Here is a 19,122-nt window from a genome sequence, read left to right as displayed (position 1 = left end):
ATATGAATGCCCTTTGTCTATCCTTACTTTCTTTGAGGGCACAATAACTTTGTCATCTTTATTTTGCCTTCTGCCATACCCAGGAGTAGCATAATTATATCACAATAGTAGTAGGTAACATTTACTTATTATGCCCTATTTAAAGCATACTACATTATATATATATATATATATACACACACACACACACACACATATATAAATATGTTATTTGAACTTTACCAAAACCTCAAAGTAGGTACTGTTTTTATTACCCTCATTTTATAGATAAAGAAACTGGGCAAAGAACAGTTAAGTAATTTACCCAGAGTTACACAGCTGATAAGCAGTTAGAACCTACATCTGAACCCATTATATCTGGCACCAAATCTTGCCCTCACCATCATATCATCTTCTAAGTACAAACTGTGTCAAAGAAGATGTGCCTTCTTAAGGAATATACATAACACTCAGGCAAATTCTGATTAAGATAGAGATATCTTGGGCTGGGGTTGTAGCTCAGTGGTAGAATGCTTGCCTAGCATGTGTGAGGCCCTGGGTTTAATCCCCAGCACCACATAAAAATAAATAAATAAATAAAGGGATTGTGTCCAACACTACAACTAAAAGTAAATTTAAAAAAAAGATATAGTTATCTCCAAATTTCACTTTCCATTAAAAAGAAAACAGACTTTTCCAATAAAGTCCTAAGATCATCTTAAGAAAAATGTATCCACATTTTATATCACCACCTAAACAAATTTAATTAAAAATTAAATTAGGCGTATGAGACTACTAAAGAATTTTTTTCAATTCTAGACTCACAGACACTTGAACTCTAATAGCAACAACACAAGGCCTAATCTGTTTACCATGTAAATTAAAATCCCCAAGATAACTTTAGATATTATTTTTTCTAAAACTGTTTTCTTTGTACCAATATTAATGGTCTAAGTAAGCCATAACATAACCATATGTTAACTAATTTCATGAGGCGTTGATTTTCTATTAATCAACGCATAAGATTTCAAAAGACTTACACCACAGAGCAGGCATAGCATCCTTTCTTGCTACTTTCACGAATTAAGAATGCACCATCAGGTTTCCCATAAAGCAAGTCCTCTGCTTGTACACGATTGATATCTTCAACAAACCAGGTTTTCTCATCATAATGTGGCAAGTTTTCATCTTCCTCATTGATAAAATAGGTCCTAAAATTTAAATATTTAAAACATTATTCTATGGGGCTGGGGATGTGGCTCAAGCGGTAGCACACTCGCCTGGCATGCGTGCGGACCGGGTTCAATCCTCAGAGGCACCACGTACAAACAATGATGTTGTGTCTGCCAATAACTAAAAAATAAATATTAAAAAATTCTCTCTCTCTCTTTAAAAAAAATAAATTAAATAAAATAAAATATTATTCTAATAATCAGTTTATTTATATCTAACAGCAAATTCATAAATAAAATGCTCTTCTAAATGTTTAACCATAAAATGACAAATTTTGATTTGGTTGGGTGTTGTTATTTTTTGTTTGTGGTGTACTGGGGAGCTTGAGCCCAGGGGTACTCTAGCAAAGGTACAGCCTCAACCCTTTATTTATTTATTTATTTATTTATTTAGGCAGGTGCCGGGGATTGAACCCAGGGTGCTTAACCACTGAGTCTCATCCCCAGCCCTTTTTTATATTTTATTTAGAGACAGTCTTGCTAAGTTCACTAAATTGCTAAGGCTGGTTTAAACTTGTGATCCTCCTGTGTCAGCCTCGAGCCACTGGGATTACAGGTGTGCACCACCATACCTGTTATTTTTTATTTCGAGACAGGATCTCACTAGTTGCCTAAGTTGGTCTCAAACTTGGAAACCTCCTGCCTCAGCCTACAAAATCACTGGGATTATAAGCATAGCTAGTTAGGTAGTTTTTAACAAATTCATTACTTGCTATGGTACAGAAAACATAGAATTCACATGTCTTATCCAATAAGCTGAAACATAAATATCTGAATAGTAGTTTTTACGCATCCAGTTTTCATGGGGCTGGGCAGGTTTCTGAACTCAAGTGCCCATAGGGTACTCTTAAGACAATTCAATTAAAAAGAGATGCAAAGTTCTTCATTCAATATCCTCAAGTGACAATGAGAACCAGTTTTCAGCATGATAAGAAAGCCTCTGTCTTATACTAGGAACAAAGCCTCTGACAGAAAGGTTTAGAGACAACTTACTCATCAGCATCCTCATTCTTGATTCCCAGCCAGGCATTCAGGCGCTTCTGTCTCACTCCTTTGTGATTGAGCCATCTGCCAGAGGGAAGAAACCATGTCAGAATTTATATAAACTGTTTAGACAAAGTAGATAAATCCAAGGCAACCAAATTTCCTGAGTCCAGGAACCTCTTATTTTCCCTAGTGTCACAAAGAGTAACCAGAGGTTTCCCTAAATGAGTCTCTCTGTTACTTTTCTTTAAATTATATTATGATGAATTAATCTTTTACACAAACGGCAGAAATACAGAAAACAACTTGAAATTTGAAATTAGACACATCTCTTACTTTCTTTTTTTTTTTTTTTCCCTTTTCTAGAAGCTTATGCCACTCAAACACAGTGGCACATCTGTTTCAGAAATCATTAGTTTGGTGAGCATGGTATCACTAAGCCAGAGGACCCACTTCCTGTGTGACCTGTTGAATTCAAGTTTAAAATTCTAACCAGTAATTTCAAGATCCAATTTTGTACCTAAGTAGACAAGAAATTCAGGATGGCAAACTGAGTAATTAATATGAGTTTATTTTATCACCAAGCAAATCATAGTAACTTAAAATACTAACATTTAGATATAAAATGATGTAAACTGTTAAATTTATTTCCTTCTAGATGGCCAATAGTCTAAAACTTAAGTAGAGAATAAAAACTTTCATTCATTACCACCCCCAACCAAGACTCCTTATCAGTCAGGTCTCATCATGCCATCTCCTCAGACATAACTACCCTAACTGTCCCAACCCAGACAGCCCCCAATCATTCTCTACCCTTTATTTTATCAACTTCATAGCACTTGGCTAAAATTTATAATTTTATGTTTTCACTGCTTAGGTTTGTCTCCCTCACTAAAATGTAAATTGTTTTAAAGAAAGGGGTCTGTCCTGTTCAAAGCTATATTCTCAATGCTTAAAATGGTGCAAGCACAAGGATATTCAGATATTAAATTAATACACAGTAAACATTTGCCGGTGGACTGCTTTTAGAGGGCAAGGGGTGAGGGGCCATACTGGGGATTGAACCCAAGGATGCTCTACTACTCAGTTATAGCCCCAGCCCTTTTGAATCTTTTAGATTTTGAGACAGGATCTTGCTAAGTTGCCCAGGCCGGCCTCGAACTTTAAATCCTCCTGCTCAGCCTACCAAATCACTACGCAAACAAGCCTGGCTGGTGGACTGCTTTTAACAAAATCTTCACAATTCCAGGATCATCTTCTATCTGTCTCTGACCTCAAGTACATTACATAATCTAAATCATACCTAATTTTTACATAACCTAAATCATACCTAATTTTTAAGTTTCTTTTTTCTTTTTTTTTTTTTAGAGAGAGAGAGAGAGAATTTTAATATTTATTTTTTAGTTTTCGGCGGACACAACATCTTTGTTTGTATGTGGTGCTGAGGATCGAACCTGGGCCGCACGCATGCCAGGCAAGCGCACTACCACTTGAGCCACATCCCCAGCCCCTTAAGTTTCTTTTAAAATTCTTTCACACAGATTTTTCAGACTGTCTCAGGAAGACTCACCCTTTAGTTTACCTGATTTCATGTTAATACTTAATGAAGCTGGAAAATAGATAATATGATTTTAATAGAACCAATTTAATAACAATCCCACATTACCACTTCTAGTAAAATATCTTGAGACTCTCCTCTAAACATTCTTATCACCAAAGTTTTCTATCCTTAAAGAAACCAATCTTCCCTTTATTAAAGAAACAAGTAGGGCTGAGGCTGTAGCTGAGTGGCAGAGCGCACGTATGAGGCACTGGGTTTGATCCTTAGCACCACGTAAAATAAACAAACAAAGACATTCTGTCCATCTCCAACAACAACAAAAATAAATAAATAAAGGAAAGAAACAATTATACTGGGTAAGAAGTTTGAGCTGAATTAATCACACCATAGTTTCTCCTGAGCCCCATTTTCTTTTAACCACCAACCACTTTACACTGAGCCTTCCATTCTGGGAGGGAAATTAGCCCAAGAAAGGCTAGGAGAAAAGGAAAAAAAGAACAATGTTTGGTCTACCTTCCATTTATGAAACTTTCTCAATCTCCCCAAAATCCACTTGAAAGATTATTATGCAGTTTGGAGTCCTATTAACAATGCCAAGAGCTGTTAAACTTTTAAAAGTCATTTTGAAAAAGCTCAAATTACATTAGTTAATATGTAATTCATACTTAATTTACTGTTATTGAGTAATACTTAATCACATGTGAAGGCAGTAAATTCCATGGGAAAAATATGAGGCAAGGTGTCAAAAGACCTATATCTAGTTCTCTGTTTTTTTAATTTTTTTAAACTTTTATTTTAGTTGTTAATGGATCTTTTCTTTCTTAAATTTATTTATTTATTTATTTATGTGTATGTATGCGGTGCTGAGAATCGAACCCCAGTACTTCACACGTGCCAGGCAAGCGCTCTACCACTGAGCCACAACTCCAGTCCCTTATTTTCATTTTTTTATTTGTGCTTTTTAATGCTGATTCTAATTGTGTAGTCTCAGACCAGCCTCTCTTTGTACCTTAGTCAGCTCTTCTTTCAAGAAAAAAGAAAAAAAAAAACAAGGAAAATACACTCCCATAGTTTATACTGAAATTATCTTCAGAGAGAAAACAATAGTTTATATCCTTTCCTTGCCTCTGCCCCAGCAAGTCGGGTTGGAGGTGTATACAGCATTCTTTCCAAAGATCTAATTGGCCTTATAACCTAACTACCACGCTTGAAGAGGAAGAGAGTTTGTGTTTCAGTCTCCAGTGATCAAGAGATTAAGCTAGGAAGTCACTGAAAGAGGGGACAGAAAAAAAAGTTTCAACTTAAAGCAATAGTCCCTGGACATAGAATAAATATGAAATGGTGTGACGAAGTGGGTGGCTCACACACAGTCACCTGAATGGAGCACAAGAAGATTTTAAGATACAGAGTCTATTAATAGTCAAATAGGAGATTATTGTGAAGGGCACCTCTGAATTTTCTAGAACAGAAGTATTTAACCAGATGGCAAGGCCCAAAGACTAGGAGCAGAGGAAGCAAGCATGCAATGATAGCAATCAGGCCAGGGAGGAATAAAGGACCTTGTGCTTCCGTAATTTTCTGGTAGGTGGGATCTTGGAAAAAATTGATTTGATTTTCCTCTGAATAGCCTTTATTTTTTTTTCTCTGCCTTTTTTTGGAGGAGGGGGGTAATACTGTATGTGTGTGTGTGTGTGTATATATATATATATATATATATATATATATATATATATATATATATATTTAAAGATATATTTAAAGATAGAGAAGAGAGAGAGAGAATTTTTTAATATTTATTTTTCAGTTTTCAGTGGACACAACATCTTTATTTTATTTTTATGTGGTGCTGAGGATCGAACCCAGCGCCCCGCATATGCCAGGTGGGCGTGTTACTGCTTGAGCCACATCCCCAGCCCTACTTATATATTTTTAGTTTATTATTTATTTATCTATTTATTTATTTATTTATTTGCAGTGCTGGTGATTGAATGCAGGGCCTCACATTTGCTAAGCAAGCACTCTATCACTAAGCTACACCCCAGCCCTCTTTTTCAAAATTTTTATTTTGTTTATTATAATTATACATATTAGTGGAATTAACTGTTACATATTCATACATGTACACAATATAATTGGTCAATTTCATACCCCAATAAATTGATTTTACTTTAAAGAAAAAGAAGAAAGTGACTTGTCTTGCACCAAATTTTATGAAAAGAGCATAATACTCCCCTAAATAAGAGGAAAGTGAGTAGGCAGAGTGGCGCATTCCTATAATACCAATGACTGGGGAGGTTGAGACAGGAGGATTGTGAGTTCAAAGCCAGCCTCAGCAACTTAGTGAGATCCTAAGCAACTTGGCAAGACCCTGTCTTTTAAAATATAAAAAAGGGCTGGGATGTTAAAATATAAAAAAGGATTGGATTAAGTGGTTCTGGGTTCACTCCCCGGTACCAAAAGAAAAAAAAGAACAGTTGTTCATCAATTAATGATGGTTAAACAAAATGTGGTGTATCCATCCATAAAATGGAATACTATTCAGGTAATAAAAGGAATTGAGTGCTATATATAGCTACATATTACATGGATGAACCTTTAAATATCATGCTAAGTGAAAGAAGCCAGTCTTAAAAGACTGTATTAAATGTTTCCACTTATATGAAATGTCCTGAATAGGCAAATCCATATAGACATAAAGTAGATTAATAGTTACCTAGGGTTGGGGGAATGTAGGTAGTAGGTAGTAAAGGGTACAGGATTTCCTTCTACTGTGATGAAAATGTTCTAAAACACATGGTAATGATTGTAAATACCTCTGAATATACTAAACACTTTGAATTACACACTTTTTTTTTTTTCTGAGACAGAATCTTTCTATGTTGCCCAGGTTGGTCTCAAACTTGTGGACCCCAATGATCCTCCCACTTCAACTTCCTGAGTGGCTAGAACTACAAGCATATACCACCACATCTGACTTTCAATCACACACTTTTTTAAATGGATAACTTGTATGGAATATAAATTATGTCTCAATAAAGTTTCTTTAAAAACAGAATATACCATCCTCTGCAGGACTCTTTTAGCTGCAAAATCCCCAGTTCATGTTACTCAGAGCTTATCACTGATGTATCTATATTAATTGTCTCGGCAAGGTATTCATTTTTTAATTTATGAATTTAGATTTATGAATACCAAAAAAAGTAAATGGTAACCATGAAAAGTAACCTTAACTCATGATGAAAGAGAAATACTCTGACAATATATAATTCCTACCCCTCTTTTTTAGTAGAATTGGGGATTGAATCCAGGGCATTCTACCACGAAGTAACATCCCCAATCCTTTCTATTTTTGAAATGGGGATCTCACTCAGTTGCCAAGGCTGGCCTCAAAATTGAGATCCTCCTGTTTTAGCCCTCTGAGTAGCTAGAATTATAGGTATGTACCACTACAACTGTTTCAAATTCCTTTTTTATTCAAAGAAACTTTATAGGATTTTTATACCTAAGAAAAATTTTAGTGTACAGAGTTATAATACATATGAATTATGTTAATCTTACATGTACAGATTGATGAATTTTATATATGTATAAACTTACATTCCAATTGAGATTCAGAACATTTCGTACAATTTTTCTATCAATACCCCAATATAAGTAATCACTATTTTTAATTCTATCACCATAGATAGGCTTTCCCCATTTTTAATATTAAAGTAAATGGATATATTTTATTCTTTATTTTAAAAATGAAATTTTATATGTAAACATTCTAGAATATCCTAGAAATAGTACACCAGGATCTCAGCAGAGAATCTCAATAAATATGCAGTGGGGGCTGGGGATAGAGCTCAGTTGGTAGAGTGCTTGCCTTGTATGTACAAGGCCTTGGGTTCGATCCCCAGCACCAAAAATAAATAAATAAATAAAAATATGCAGCGGGAAGTCAGGGATATATCCATACCCAAAGAGGAATCAATGAACAAATGACAATCGCTAGATGCATACTGCAGAATTCCAACCTATTTCCACTTCAAAACAAGATCAATGAGAGAGCAAACTCAGTATCATACAATGCCACCAATAAGCAGCACATATTTTACAACCCATTTTCTTCAGGTCTGACTAATCAAATTTCAGCACTGAAACAGATCAAATCCACCAAACCTAGAGATAATTCTCTGTTAGAAACATAAAACTGTGTACTATTGAATACTGGACTATCCTCTTTGAAACAACCCTTCTAAAAGGGACAATGGTTGTCTGTGTCATCCACATTATCTAAACTCTTTTATGTTTAGCTTATAGAACTCATTAAAGGAGGTTTCAAGGTTTGGTTTATCATATTCTGTGGTCTGAATGTTTGTGTCTTCCCAAAATTCACATGTTGAAATTCTAACCACCAAGGTCATGTTATAATATAAGGAAGAGGAAGGTGGTTAGGTTGGGAGTAGAAGCCTCATGAACAGGATTAATGTCCTTATAAAAGAAATCTAAAAGACACCACTCATCCTTTCATCATGTCAGAATATAACTAAAATGGGCTATGTATAAAACAGGGCAGTCCCTCACCAGGCACTGAATCTACCAGGGCCTTAATCTCAAGACTTTTAAGTCTCCTAACCTGTGAAGTGACTGTTGTTGCTTATAAGCTACCCAGTTTATAGTATTTTGTTACAGCAACCCAATGAATAAGATTCCACATTTATTCATGTCCTTTGGGATGGTATATTTCCTAATATCCTAATATCTTTATTGCTTTTCAGGGCAAAGAAGTACTTCCTTTCATTCCTTTGGTCCACAGCATAGCCTTCTTGGGCTTTCTTCAACTTTGTGATGTGACTAGAACTACAAAAGCATCCTGAAAGTGGGTGTACCCTACTTTTACATAAGGGCATGTCATTATCTTATTTATAAAGCTCTTCTCTATGGTATATATATTTGCTTAACTTTTTTGGGCCACGACAGCAAACAGAAATAATCCCTTGAGACAGGTGTTATTAAAAACTACTCAGAATGGTGTAGTTTTGTTTATCTCAAAAAATATTATCTAAATTTTCCTCTATTGAAACTCATTTGCCACTGTTCCAATCTCTAGGCTTACATTTTGTTCCCTCCCCCTTTCTCACACAAAGAAACCCTAGGGTCTCTGAAAAAAAAACAGAATCAGAGGTCTTTTCTCTTTTTTTTCTTACCAGGAATTTGAATTGAGTGGTGTTATATGCATAAAAGTGATCCACACATATATTTCTTAAGTCTATTCATTACCTAGAACTAAGCCTAATATATTTTCTCTTTTCATAGATTCTCTCCCTCTATAAAGCAGCCATTTGTCCTTCTAAAAATCCTTTCAACACGTTTTGTTTGATTATATTTGGATAATATTCCCATTATACCTATATTTGGCTAAACTATATAGCTTTTCCTAATACTAAAGAATTGGGTTTCACTACTCAAGTTATCTCAAGTGCCCATGATAGACACATTTCTGTTATTTAAATACAGAATTTCATTTCTTGAGTATAAAAATCCTGTAAGAGACTGTTCTGATAACTTTTTTTGTGTGCTCTCATTGTTAATGTCTCTGAGGGGCAATTTCGGTTTCTATGGTTCTACCATGTAATCTAAGATTCCGGTTTTTATGTTTTAGGCAACATTAACCTTTACTTTTTCATCTATATCACTTTGTGATGCCATAGTCACCCTCTGAGATTTCCAAGGCATTTGTATAGAGTTCCACATCCTGGTTTGCCCCCTCTGGGACCCCCTACTACTAACAGGGCTGTGTTCCTAAACTCTTACAATTTTACTGACTAGTTCTCAATTATAAAGTTCTTCTTAAATTTCCTATACTATCTCTAGTTCCATTGGTAATCTGATGCTGGTGTATCCCTCCCCACATAGCCCCAGACTACTTACACAAGATGCTGATCTCGGATCTTGCGCAGCTGTATCAGGTCAGGTTTGATACTATTCATTTTTTTATCTATTTCCCGGTTGTCCAAAGCTTGTTTCTTCAAATCCTTCTCTAGACGCATTTTGCTGTCATGAATCTCACCAAGACGTGATTTCAATTTATCATAATTCATCATAATTCTGTGAAAATATTTGATATATTAAGGCTAAAACAACAAAGCAGAAAAATCCTGTAGCATGAATATGGTCCTCAAAAAAAATTTTTTTTTTTTTTTTGGTACTGGACATTGAACCCAGGGGCACAGGGGTACTTAACCACTGAGCCACATCCTCAGCCTTTTTAATATTTTATTTAGAGATAGGGTTTGCTGAATTGCTTAGGGTCTAAGTGCTGAGGCTGGCTTTGAACTTACAATCCTCCTGCCTCAGCCTCCAGACCTGCTGGGATTACAGGTATGTGCCACGGTGCCCAGCTCAAATATTTTTGTTTTTAAGAGATAGTCCCTTGCTATGTGACCCAGGCTGGTCTTGAATCCTGGGCTCAGGTGATTCTCCTGCCTCAGCCTTCTTGGTACAAGAACTGCAGGCAAATGCCACCCATGCCTGGCTACTATCCTAAAAATATCCTAAAAATAAGCATGGTGGGCATTTGTTGTTTTTGCCTGATCCATTCCTAGTCTTCTGGAATGGCAACATGATGTTCCTTATAGGTAAGAATTCTCTATCCTCATCTCAGATCCAGGGGTAGACACACACAGCCCAGGCTAGCCAATAAGAGCATTTCATGTCATCCTATCCCCATCCTCAGGCCATTATGACTGATTCAGTAATAAGAATAAGACCCCAGCTGACCCAGTGAGTCAATTCTAGGAATTTTGCCAGAACTATTGCAAAAAAAAAAAAAGAGAGATTCTCTCTTTCCACTGGGGTTGCTAAATTATGAATATGTGATCCTAGGATTTCCAGGAGCCATACCGCCACCTCACGGGGGAAAACTGCCTAAGGATAAAGGCAACTCAGAGAAAAGTTGAGCCAAAAGACAATGTAAAAAGAATCCCAGGGCTGGGTTGTAGCTCAGTGGTAGAGCGTTTGCCTAGCATGTGTGAGGCACTGGGTTCAATTCTCAGCACCACATAAAAACAAATAAATAAATAAGCTGGGTGCAGTGGCACATACCTATAATTCCAATTGCTTGGGAGGCTGAGGCAGGAGGATCGTGAGTTCAAAGCAGGCTCAGCAAAAGCAAGGCACTAAGCAACTCAGTGAGACCCTGTCTCTAAATAAAATACAAAATAGGGCTGGGGATATGGCTCAGTGGTCGAGTGCTTTGAGTTCAATCCCTGGTACCCAATAAATAAATAAATAAAGGTATTGTGTCCATCTATGACTAAAAAAAAAAAGAATCCCAATGAGGGCTGGGGTTGTAGCTCAGTGATACAGCACTTGCTTAGCATATGTGAGGCACTGGGTTCAATTCTCAGCACCACACATAACTAAATAAGTAAGTACATAAATAAATAAATAAATAAATAGGTAAATAAATAATAAGAAGGCCCATGGACAGATTAAAAAAAAAATAAAAAAATTAAAAAAAAAAAAAGATCCCAGTGACCTTGTCTAGGCCCTGGACCCTTTACTTGTTCAACCATGGCTGAACAAGTAAAGCCATATGTATGACATTTAAGAGATAGCACAGCCCAGCAATTCAGAACAATGACTTCACAATTAATATACCTAGCTTTAATCTCTGTCCTGCCACTTAGTGTGGGGCTGTGGGCAGATTATTTAACTTCTCCGTGTCTTCATTTCTTTATCTGCCTAAAAATGGACTTCTACAATAGTACCTACCTTCATTAAATTATTATGATAATACATGTAAAGGGAATAGAGAATATTGCCTAGCACCTCTTGATAAGCACTCAAAAGATGGTGACTATAAGCTCTTCAAACACATGAAGTTTTGCTATATTCCAAATCATTTTAAGCAATTATTCACATTACTCATTTGTCCCTCAATAATATGTGGCTTAATTCTCACACATTCCAACATGATATTATCCACAGTTTATGGAGGATGAAACAGACTTAAAGAGATTAAGTAACTCACCCAAGGTGGCAAAGCTAGTAAACAGCCAATGCAAGTTCAAGGTCATGATTTTAACCATCAAATTAATACTGACTCCCAGGATGTAGTTCTATATTCAGGCACACAGAAGTTTTCCAACAATGTGGTACCAATATGACAAATAGTTTTACTTTGCCATTGCATATGGTTTACCATGCATACATTTAGGCCTCCCAAATCCTTTCTGCACCCTGAGTTCCAAATCTAAATAACCAGCTGCCTGCCTCCCAGACAGCTCTATTTGGGTTCTCATTGGAACAAAACTCATTAGGTCCAATCCTGAACTCTTATCACATACTTTCTTTCTTTTCTTTTTTTTATTAATATTTTTAGTTGTAGATGGACATAATTACCTTTATTTTGTGTATTTATTTATTTTTACATGGTGCTGAGAACAGAACCCAGTGCCTCACACATACTAGGCAAGAGATCCACCACTGAGCCATACCCAGCCCATCATCACACACTTTCTATTTTGGTAAATAACACCATCTCTCAGTTGCTCACACTGAAATCTAAGAATGATCTTTACTGTCTCCTACGCCTGCCACATCTGGTAAGAATTTTTATCAACTCATCCTTCTTTTCTGCTATTGCTATGATCTAGGCCCTCACCATCTTTTAACCTGATAGCCACTCTCATTGTAGCTACCTATAATTGTCAGGCTGATCTTCTTTCCTAGAATCTTTTCTTTTCCTGCAGTGATACAGCATTTGACCTAGAGGTGCTTTACCACTGAGCTACACCCCCAGCTCTTTATTTTCATTTTTATTTTGAGGCAGGGTCTTGTCAAGATGCTTAGGCACTTGCTAAATTGCTATGGCTGGCCTCAAACTTACAATCCTCCTTCCTCAGCCTCCTACTCATTGGGATTATGGACATATGCCACTGCACCCAGTTTACCTATAGTCTTATTACACTCCAATTTATGCTTAGACAACTGCCAAAGTTGACTTTCAGTTCAAAAAAATATTCATTAAGTACCCACTGTATACTCCAAAGTATTGAGGTTATATCAGGGAAAGTGAGCCACCATGCCTGCTTTCAATGAGTTTGCAGTTGAGTGGGTATGGCATTCAGTAAATATAATACTAAGGATCAGGACCACACACTGTAGGGACAATGACAAAAGCCCCTAAAGTGGACTGGGGAAATCAGGGAAGATTTTCTAGAAAAAAGTCAAATCTAATCTGAGTCTTAAAGATGAACAGAAGGTAACAATTTGGAGATGGCGGGTGAAGAAAGAACACAGAAGAGAGGAGGTTCAGTTTGGTGCCATTAATATGAACATTAAGTAGTTCACTATAATAGGAATGTGTAGTTTGCGGGGATGAAATCAAGCAAGGTAGGCATTATTGGGAAAGAAAAGAAGTCTTATCTCACTGGCATACTGGGAAATATTATATACTTGATGTACTTGCAGACAGACTTACCGTTCAATCTCCTTTTCATTTCCCTCTCTGCGAAATCGCTCAATATATTCTTTGCTGTGTTGTTCTTGTGTGTGACATTGCTCTTCAAATATTTTAATAGTTTCATTAAAAGCTTCAATTGCAGTCCTCTTCATCTGTATTTCCTACAGAAAAAAAAGAAATGACATAAATCCCATTATCTTTATTATTTTTCGTAACCTTGATCTTAAATCCTGTAATCCTAGTTATAATCCCATATAAAACCCAATTAAGATGGCTAAAACAAGACACTTTATTCAACTTCTACCCTATCACTCATACACAAAAACATTATTCAAACTGTAAAAGAAAAAAACCACTACCTGAAATAAGACTAAGCACCACAGAAAGGTCTCCAAGCTGCCAAGAGACTGACCCTGAACACCTGTCATCAGGATCAAATTCTGCCTTTGCACCTATTTTTGTGCTGAACCCCCAAAAGGTTCTGAAGGAGTAAATGGATAAAGCTCAGAATCCATGTACCAAAGTGCAAAGTCTTATTCCCAGTAGAGTCCTACAGAGTATATTTATTCTTACTTTCATTTATAAAGTACATACTTAATTTTCCAAACAGATTCATTAGTAAATTAACCTGATTAGGAGCAAAGAATGAAAAGGGGAGAAAATAGCTCCTAAGGGTAGATTCACTAAGAATAATAAGATGAAAAACTAAAAACTCAGGCTGGGGATGTGGCTCAAGTGGTAGTGCACTTGCCTAGCATGCGTGAGGCACTGGGTTTGATTCTCAGCACCACATAAAAACAAAGTAAAGATATTGTGTCCACCTAGAACTAAAAAATAAATATTAAAAAAAAAAAACTAAAAACTCCACAAAACAAACGTAAGTCCAAAAGTCCAGTGTTAAGCCCTTCAGCATCAGGGTAAATGGTCCTATATATTTCAACAAGTTGCATTTGAATCAAGATTCCCCTAAAATCTTCAAAAAAGGTCGGGGGGCCCTATATTTTGTTTAGTTTACTTTTTAGAAAGGCAATAAATCTGCATAAAGGTCTAGAAAGATTGCCATCCTAAATATCTGTAATTCTAGAAGTTTTGATACTTATGGGATAATTCCTCAATTATCCAACTTTTACTAATAATTACTGAAAATTACTATATAGAAAGTCCCACCAGAGGGTAAAGAAATTTTTGAAACATAAAGCATGCCTTCACTTTATGTTAGGTATAATAGATAGGTAGAATAGATTTCTGAACCCTAACAAAGCCTGATTTCAAGTCATGGCATGGAAACCAAGTGAGATTAACTAATTATTTATTGTTTTAAGGAAACTTCACAGAGGAGATGACATTTGAGCTAAGTCTTAAAGAGTAGGGTAGAGGAAGAAAATGCAGCCCTGCACACAGAAGGCATGGTATGAAGTATATATGAAATAATAGGGATGTTCCAGGATCAATAATTACTCAGTGGGACTAGTGATAAAAGGATTAGCAAATGAGGGAAGCTAGAAACTTGTGATAGGCCATAAAGTTGCATGCATATCACACATATTCAGATAATACTAAACACTCACTGGAATGTTCATATCTAAATATCTAGCTACAGATTCTACAACTCTCAAATTATAATCAACTCTTAAATTATGGAGGGTCTTGACTCCCTTGGAAGATTAAAAGTTACCCATAAAGCTCTGACCCTGAATCTTCAAAGAAAACACTCAAACTTTTGACTCTACTAACACTAGTATATGTACTGGTAGGTAGGGAAGCAAAAGGAAAAGTATTCGAAATCACAATCAAAACTGCAGCTCCCCCATACACAATGTCTCTACATCTACCACCAAAACTATAAAGCTACCTGTATCTGTGCCCTTTCTCTATCTTCTCCCTTTATCTACAGGTGCTACATGTCTCACCTCCTCTTTCTCAGGTACTTCATTTTATCACATTAGCCAGCCCCTTTTACATTATCAACTTTCCCTGTCTAATGGTTCGTTCTCATTACCATACAAACAAATTTGGGGGGGAAAAAAAACTCTCTTAATCCTAAATTCTCTTAGAGTCACAGTTAAGTTCTTGAAAGAGTTATTTAGTGAGTGTTTGTATGGGGGTCTCTCTTTGCCCATACACATCAATTCACTTACAACCATTTAATTTTTTTTAATCACTTACAACCATTTAATACTAAGTAGATAGCCAGACACAGTGGCATTTTCTTGTAATCCAAGCTACTAGAGAGGTTCAGGCAAGAAGATCACAAGTTTAAGACCAGCCTCAGTAATTTGTTGAGACTCTGTCTCAAAATAAAAAATAAAAAGGGCTGGGAATGTAGTTCAGTGGGCTCAGTGGTAGAATACCCCTGATTAGATCCCAAGCTCCAAAAAAGAAAAAGAAAGAAGAAAAAAAAAAGGCATTATTAATACTAACTGATACAAAATTATACCCTTAACCAATAAAAAAGCAACTGAAGATCTTCAAGTGAATTATAGAAAATATAATGTAACTCTAATACTGTATACTAAAAAAGCAACTGAAGATCTTCAAGTGAATTATAGAAAATATAATGTAACTCTAATATTGTATACCCATTAGCTCAAACAATAAAAATATACTAACCTGGGATGTTCTGGTATATTCTTCATATAGCCTATCATACTCTTTACTCTTTTCCTGATACTGAGAGTGGTACTCTTGCAGTTTTTTACCTACTGCATCAATGTTATCTTCTTTTACCAACTGATCCTACACAGGGAAACAAAAGAAAAAATGTTAACAATTCTGACATAAGTTTTTCCATGTCTATAGGTTTTTAAATTGTATTTTAGCTTTAGAAGTTCAAGCCACTGTTCAAGCCACATTAAGATCAAGCATACAAAAGCACTAAATCCTTCTGTTAACACTAAGATCAGCCTTTAAATCACATAAACATCATTAGGACTTTAAAATTTAAGAAGTAACTAATTAGAACAAAATAAAATTTTTTTTTAAAAAAGAAGTGAAGTATAAGTGGGAAGCATATAAAGTTAATAACCACATGTAATGGGTTATTATGAAAGGGTAGCCGCAAAATGTTTCAAATATATCTAAGAAATATCTAAAATATTAAGTAGGAAATTTTAAATGACTAGATTTCTTTTTTGACTGATAAATAGAATCAAATGAGGTTAAATAATGACTTTCTCAATAATTATCAAGAACTTCTGTAATCATACCTGTTGGTATTTGGAAACTGGGTACATAAGCTTCACATCGAGTTTGGGATTGTACTGAGCAAGAGATTCATGATGATAGTGGTTAATGAGCTCCACCACAGAATTAAATGTCAGAGGATCAGAAAAGCCATATTTACCATCCCGATGATAGATCTTTATTAACTTATTATTGCCTCCCTTCCTGTGAACAACAAGACAACAACTGTTGATTTTTCCCCAAAATTCTACTGAAATATTACTTTCATAGGGAGATAGAAAGTTTGGTTCACATAATAAACAAGTTTTACTATGTTCATAAGGCTAGAGACAGTGAAAAGGCATACACATAATTATGAATGTGAAAGTATACATAATATTATTTTCACATATATTTATTTTGCCCATAAATACCTTGGTTATTAAAGATCAACATTCTATATATTCAGAATCAACAAAGTTAGCCCCCAAAAAATCACTTAAGAAAAATAAGTAAATTGTATCTTTTGTTCTTTTTCTGAATGAAGCTTCTAATTCAAATTCTACCAAGGATTACAGATGTAGCTCTGTGGTGGAGTGCTTGCCTAGTACACCAAAGGCCCTAGGTTGATCCATGGCACCACACATTAAAAAATAAATAAATAAATAAAAAGTAATCAAGTTCTACCAATATTTTTTAGGACAGAGACAAACTCTTTAGGACCTAAAGATAGGCGGTTCTGTTTTTTGGCAGCCATGTCTAAATGAAGGTGATAATAATCATTGTCACACAATCACCAACATACTCAAGTGTTTTGTTAATGCACAAACATAATTAACTTCCTTGAATGATTTATGGCTGGGTAACTGATCTAGCACCTTACATTATCTTTTATACTTGTTTATAATACTTGGAAATGAATGTCTAAATGTTATCATAATATGTAAATGATTCAAGTTACTCAAGTGCTTCACAAAGCATAGCTTTTGAAGAGTCATGTATATCACAGATGTAATTTGATGCTTGAATTGCTCAGACCATCTTTATTTACTGAGTCCTAGCCAAATGATACCTTGAAAGATAATTTATAACCAAAATTTAAAACAGCAATGTTTTACAAGTATCATATGGCACAATCTAAAACCACAGCAGGTTAATACATTACAGCATAGCAAAATACTGTACCATTCCCATTCAACTTAGAACAGCATACAAGCCTAATGGAAAAAATAACGCCTCCATATGTGTTTAAGTCATGCTATTCATTATAAATGATAAATGAGACACTGGAATTTGTGAAAGGTCGAATACGATATGTTTGAACCTACGGACTAGTTTAAATTATTGCTTAGAAAATATTATTTAGAGGGAACACATAATCATATATAGTTACTACAGGTGTGTACACTTATATTTACTCAATAAATTCAAGCTGGTCTCTCCATTAAAATTAAAAGGCATTCAATCATTCAAACAAATGAATTTAACATCTACTATTACCAAGAATTATACAAACCACTGTAGATACAATGATAAACAAACAGTATGCTGTTCTAGTTCATGATCTCATGGACTTTGAGGAACATACATCCATCTTTCATTTTATCAAAGATTAAACAGTCCTCAAAATATGGGAATGAGAAAAAGAAACAAGATGATTTCAACATTTTTATATTAAAAATTCAAATAATGAAAATGACATTTATTTATTGGCATAAAGCTACAAAAAAGAACTTTTTTTGAGATGCCTATTGAACATTCAAAAGCAGATGATATAGTAACCTTCTTAAAAGAGTCTGAAGTTCAGAAGTAAGGTCTGGACTAGATAATTCAGGAGTTGTCAGCCTGTAGGTGTTATTTGAAATTGATAATAGCTGGACATATGAAGAGGTACAAGGTTGAAACCCCAAGAGACACCAGTGTTTAGTGATCAGGGATATGAGAAAGAACAAGCAAGAGACCAAGAGACTAATAAAGTAAAAGTGTGACATCCTAAAAATCAATTTCTTTCGTATCTTTTTTTTTACGTTTATGTAAAAATCTAGTTGCTATGCTTTTTTGTTCTATTTAGTTATACATGACAGTAGAATGCTTTTTTATTTTTTATTTTTTTAGTTGTTGATGGACCTTTATTTTTATTTATTTATATGTGGTGCTGAGAATCAAACCCAGTACTTCACATATGCTAGGCAAGCTCTCTACCACTGAGCCACAACTCCAGCCCAGTAGAATGCATTTTGACACTTCATATATAAATGGAGTGTAACTTCTCATACTTCTGCTTGTACATGATGTAGAGTTACACCAGTCATGTAATCATATATGCACATAGGGTAATAATGTCTGATTCATTCTTCTATCACCTGCTGAGGGCCATTGCTAAGTAAGACTGCGGTATTTGGTGGTCCGTGTGGGGAACATCTAAAGCTTGGAGGTAAGTGAAATTGCTCGCCCCAAGGAAGAGCGAAAGAATGGGTGACCAATTCAAAAAACAATGTGTTATTGTTTTGATTTATTTTGTTTTTATTTCAAGTTGCCTGTCCCTAGAATTTTCTCAGGAAAACTGGGGAAAATGGTTGACTCAAGGTTTGAAGTTGTTCACCTCCGAGGAAGAGAAATTGTTAGAGGAAGGAGGCACCCCAGTAAGACCAAGAACAGTTAGGACATATGTTGATACAATACAAAAATGTAGCCCATGGCTTTTTAAAGACGAGTTATTAAGTATATCAATGGGACCGTCATGGTATCCT

At 35.4% G+C, this 19,122-nt stretch overlaps 1 protein-coding gene across 2 annotated transcripts in view; it reads right to left on the bottom strand.

Moving 5' to 3' along the window:
* Pik3r3 (phosphoinositide-3-kinase regulatory subunit 3) overlaps positions 1-19,122 on the bottom strand; it is a 75,782-nt gene that overhangs the window by 2,191 nt on the left and 54,469 nt on the right. For both annotated transcript variants that reach the window (XM_048815460.1, XM_015485054.2), the window contains 6 exons: positions 16,417-16,597; positions 15,821-15,946; positions 13,229-13,371; positions 9,673-9,849; positions 2,205-2,279; positions 1,020-1,190 (listed from right to left, as the gene is read on the bottom strand). In XM_048815460.1, coding sequence (XP_048671417.1) covers positions 1,020-1,190; positions 2,205-2,279; positions 9,673-9,849; positions 13,229-13,371; positions 15,821-15,946; positions 16,417-16,597 — 873 coding nt within the window. The remainder of the gene's footprint in view (positions 1-1,019; positions 1,191-2,204; positions 2,280-9,672; positions 9,850-13,228; positions 13,372-15,820; positions 15,947-16,416; positions 16,598-19,122) is intronic.

The sequence above is a fragment of the Marmota marmota genome, unplaced genomic scaffold (assembly GCF_001458135.2).
Source record: "Marmota marmota marmota unplaced genomic scaffold, marMar, whole genome shotgun sequence".
In the NCBI taxonomy this organism is placed as follows: domain Eukaryota; kingdom Metazoa; phylum Chordata; class Mammalia; order Rodentia; family Sciuridae; genus Marmota; species Marmota marmota.
This window is presented reverse-complemented; position numbering and strand designations above follow the sequence as displayed.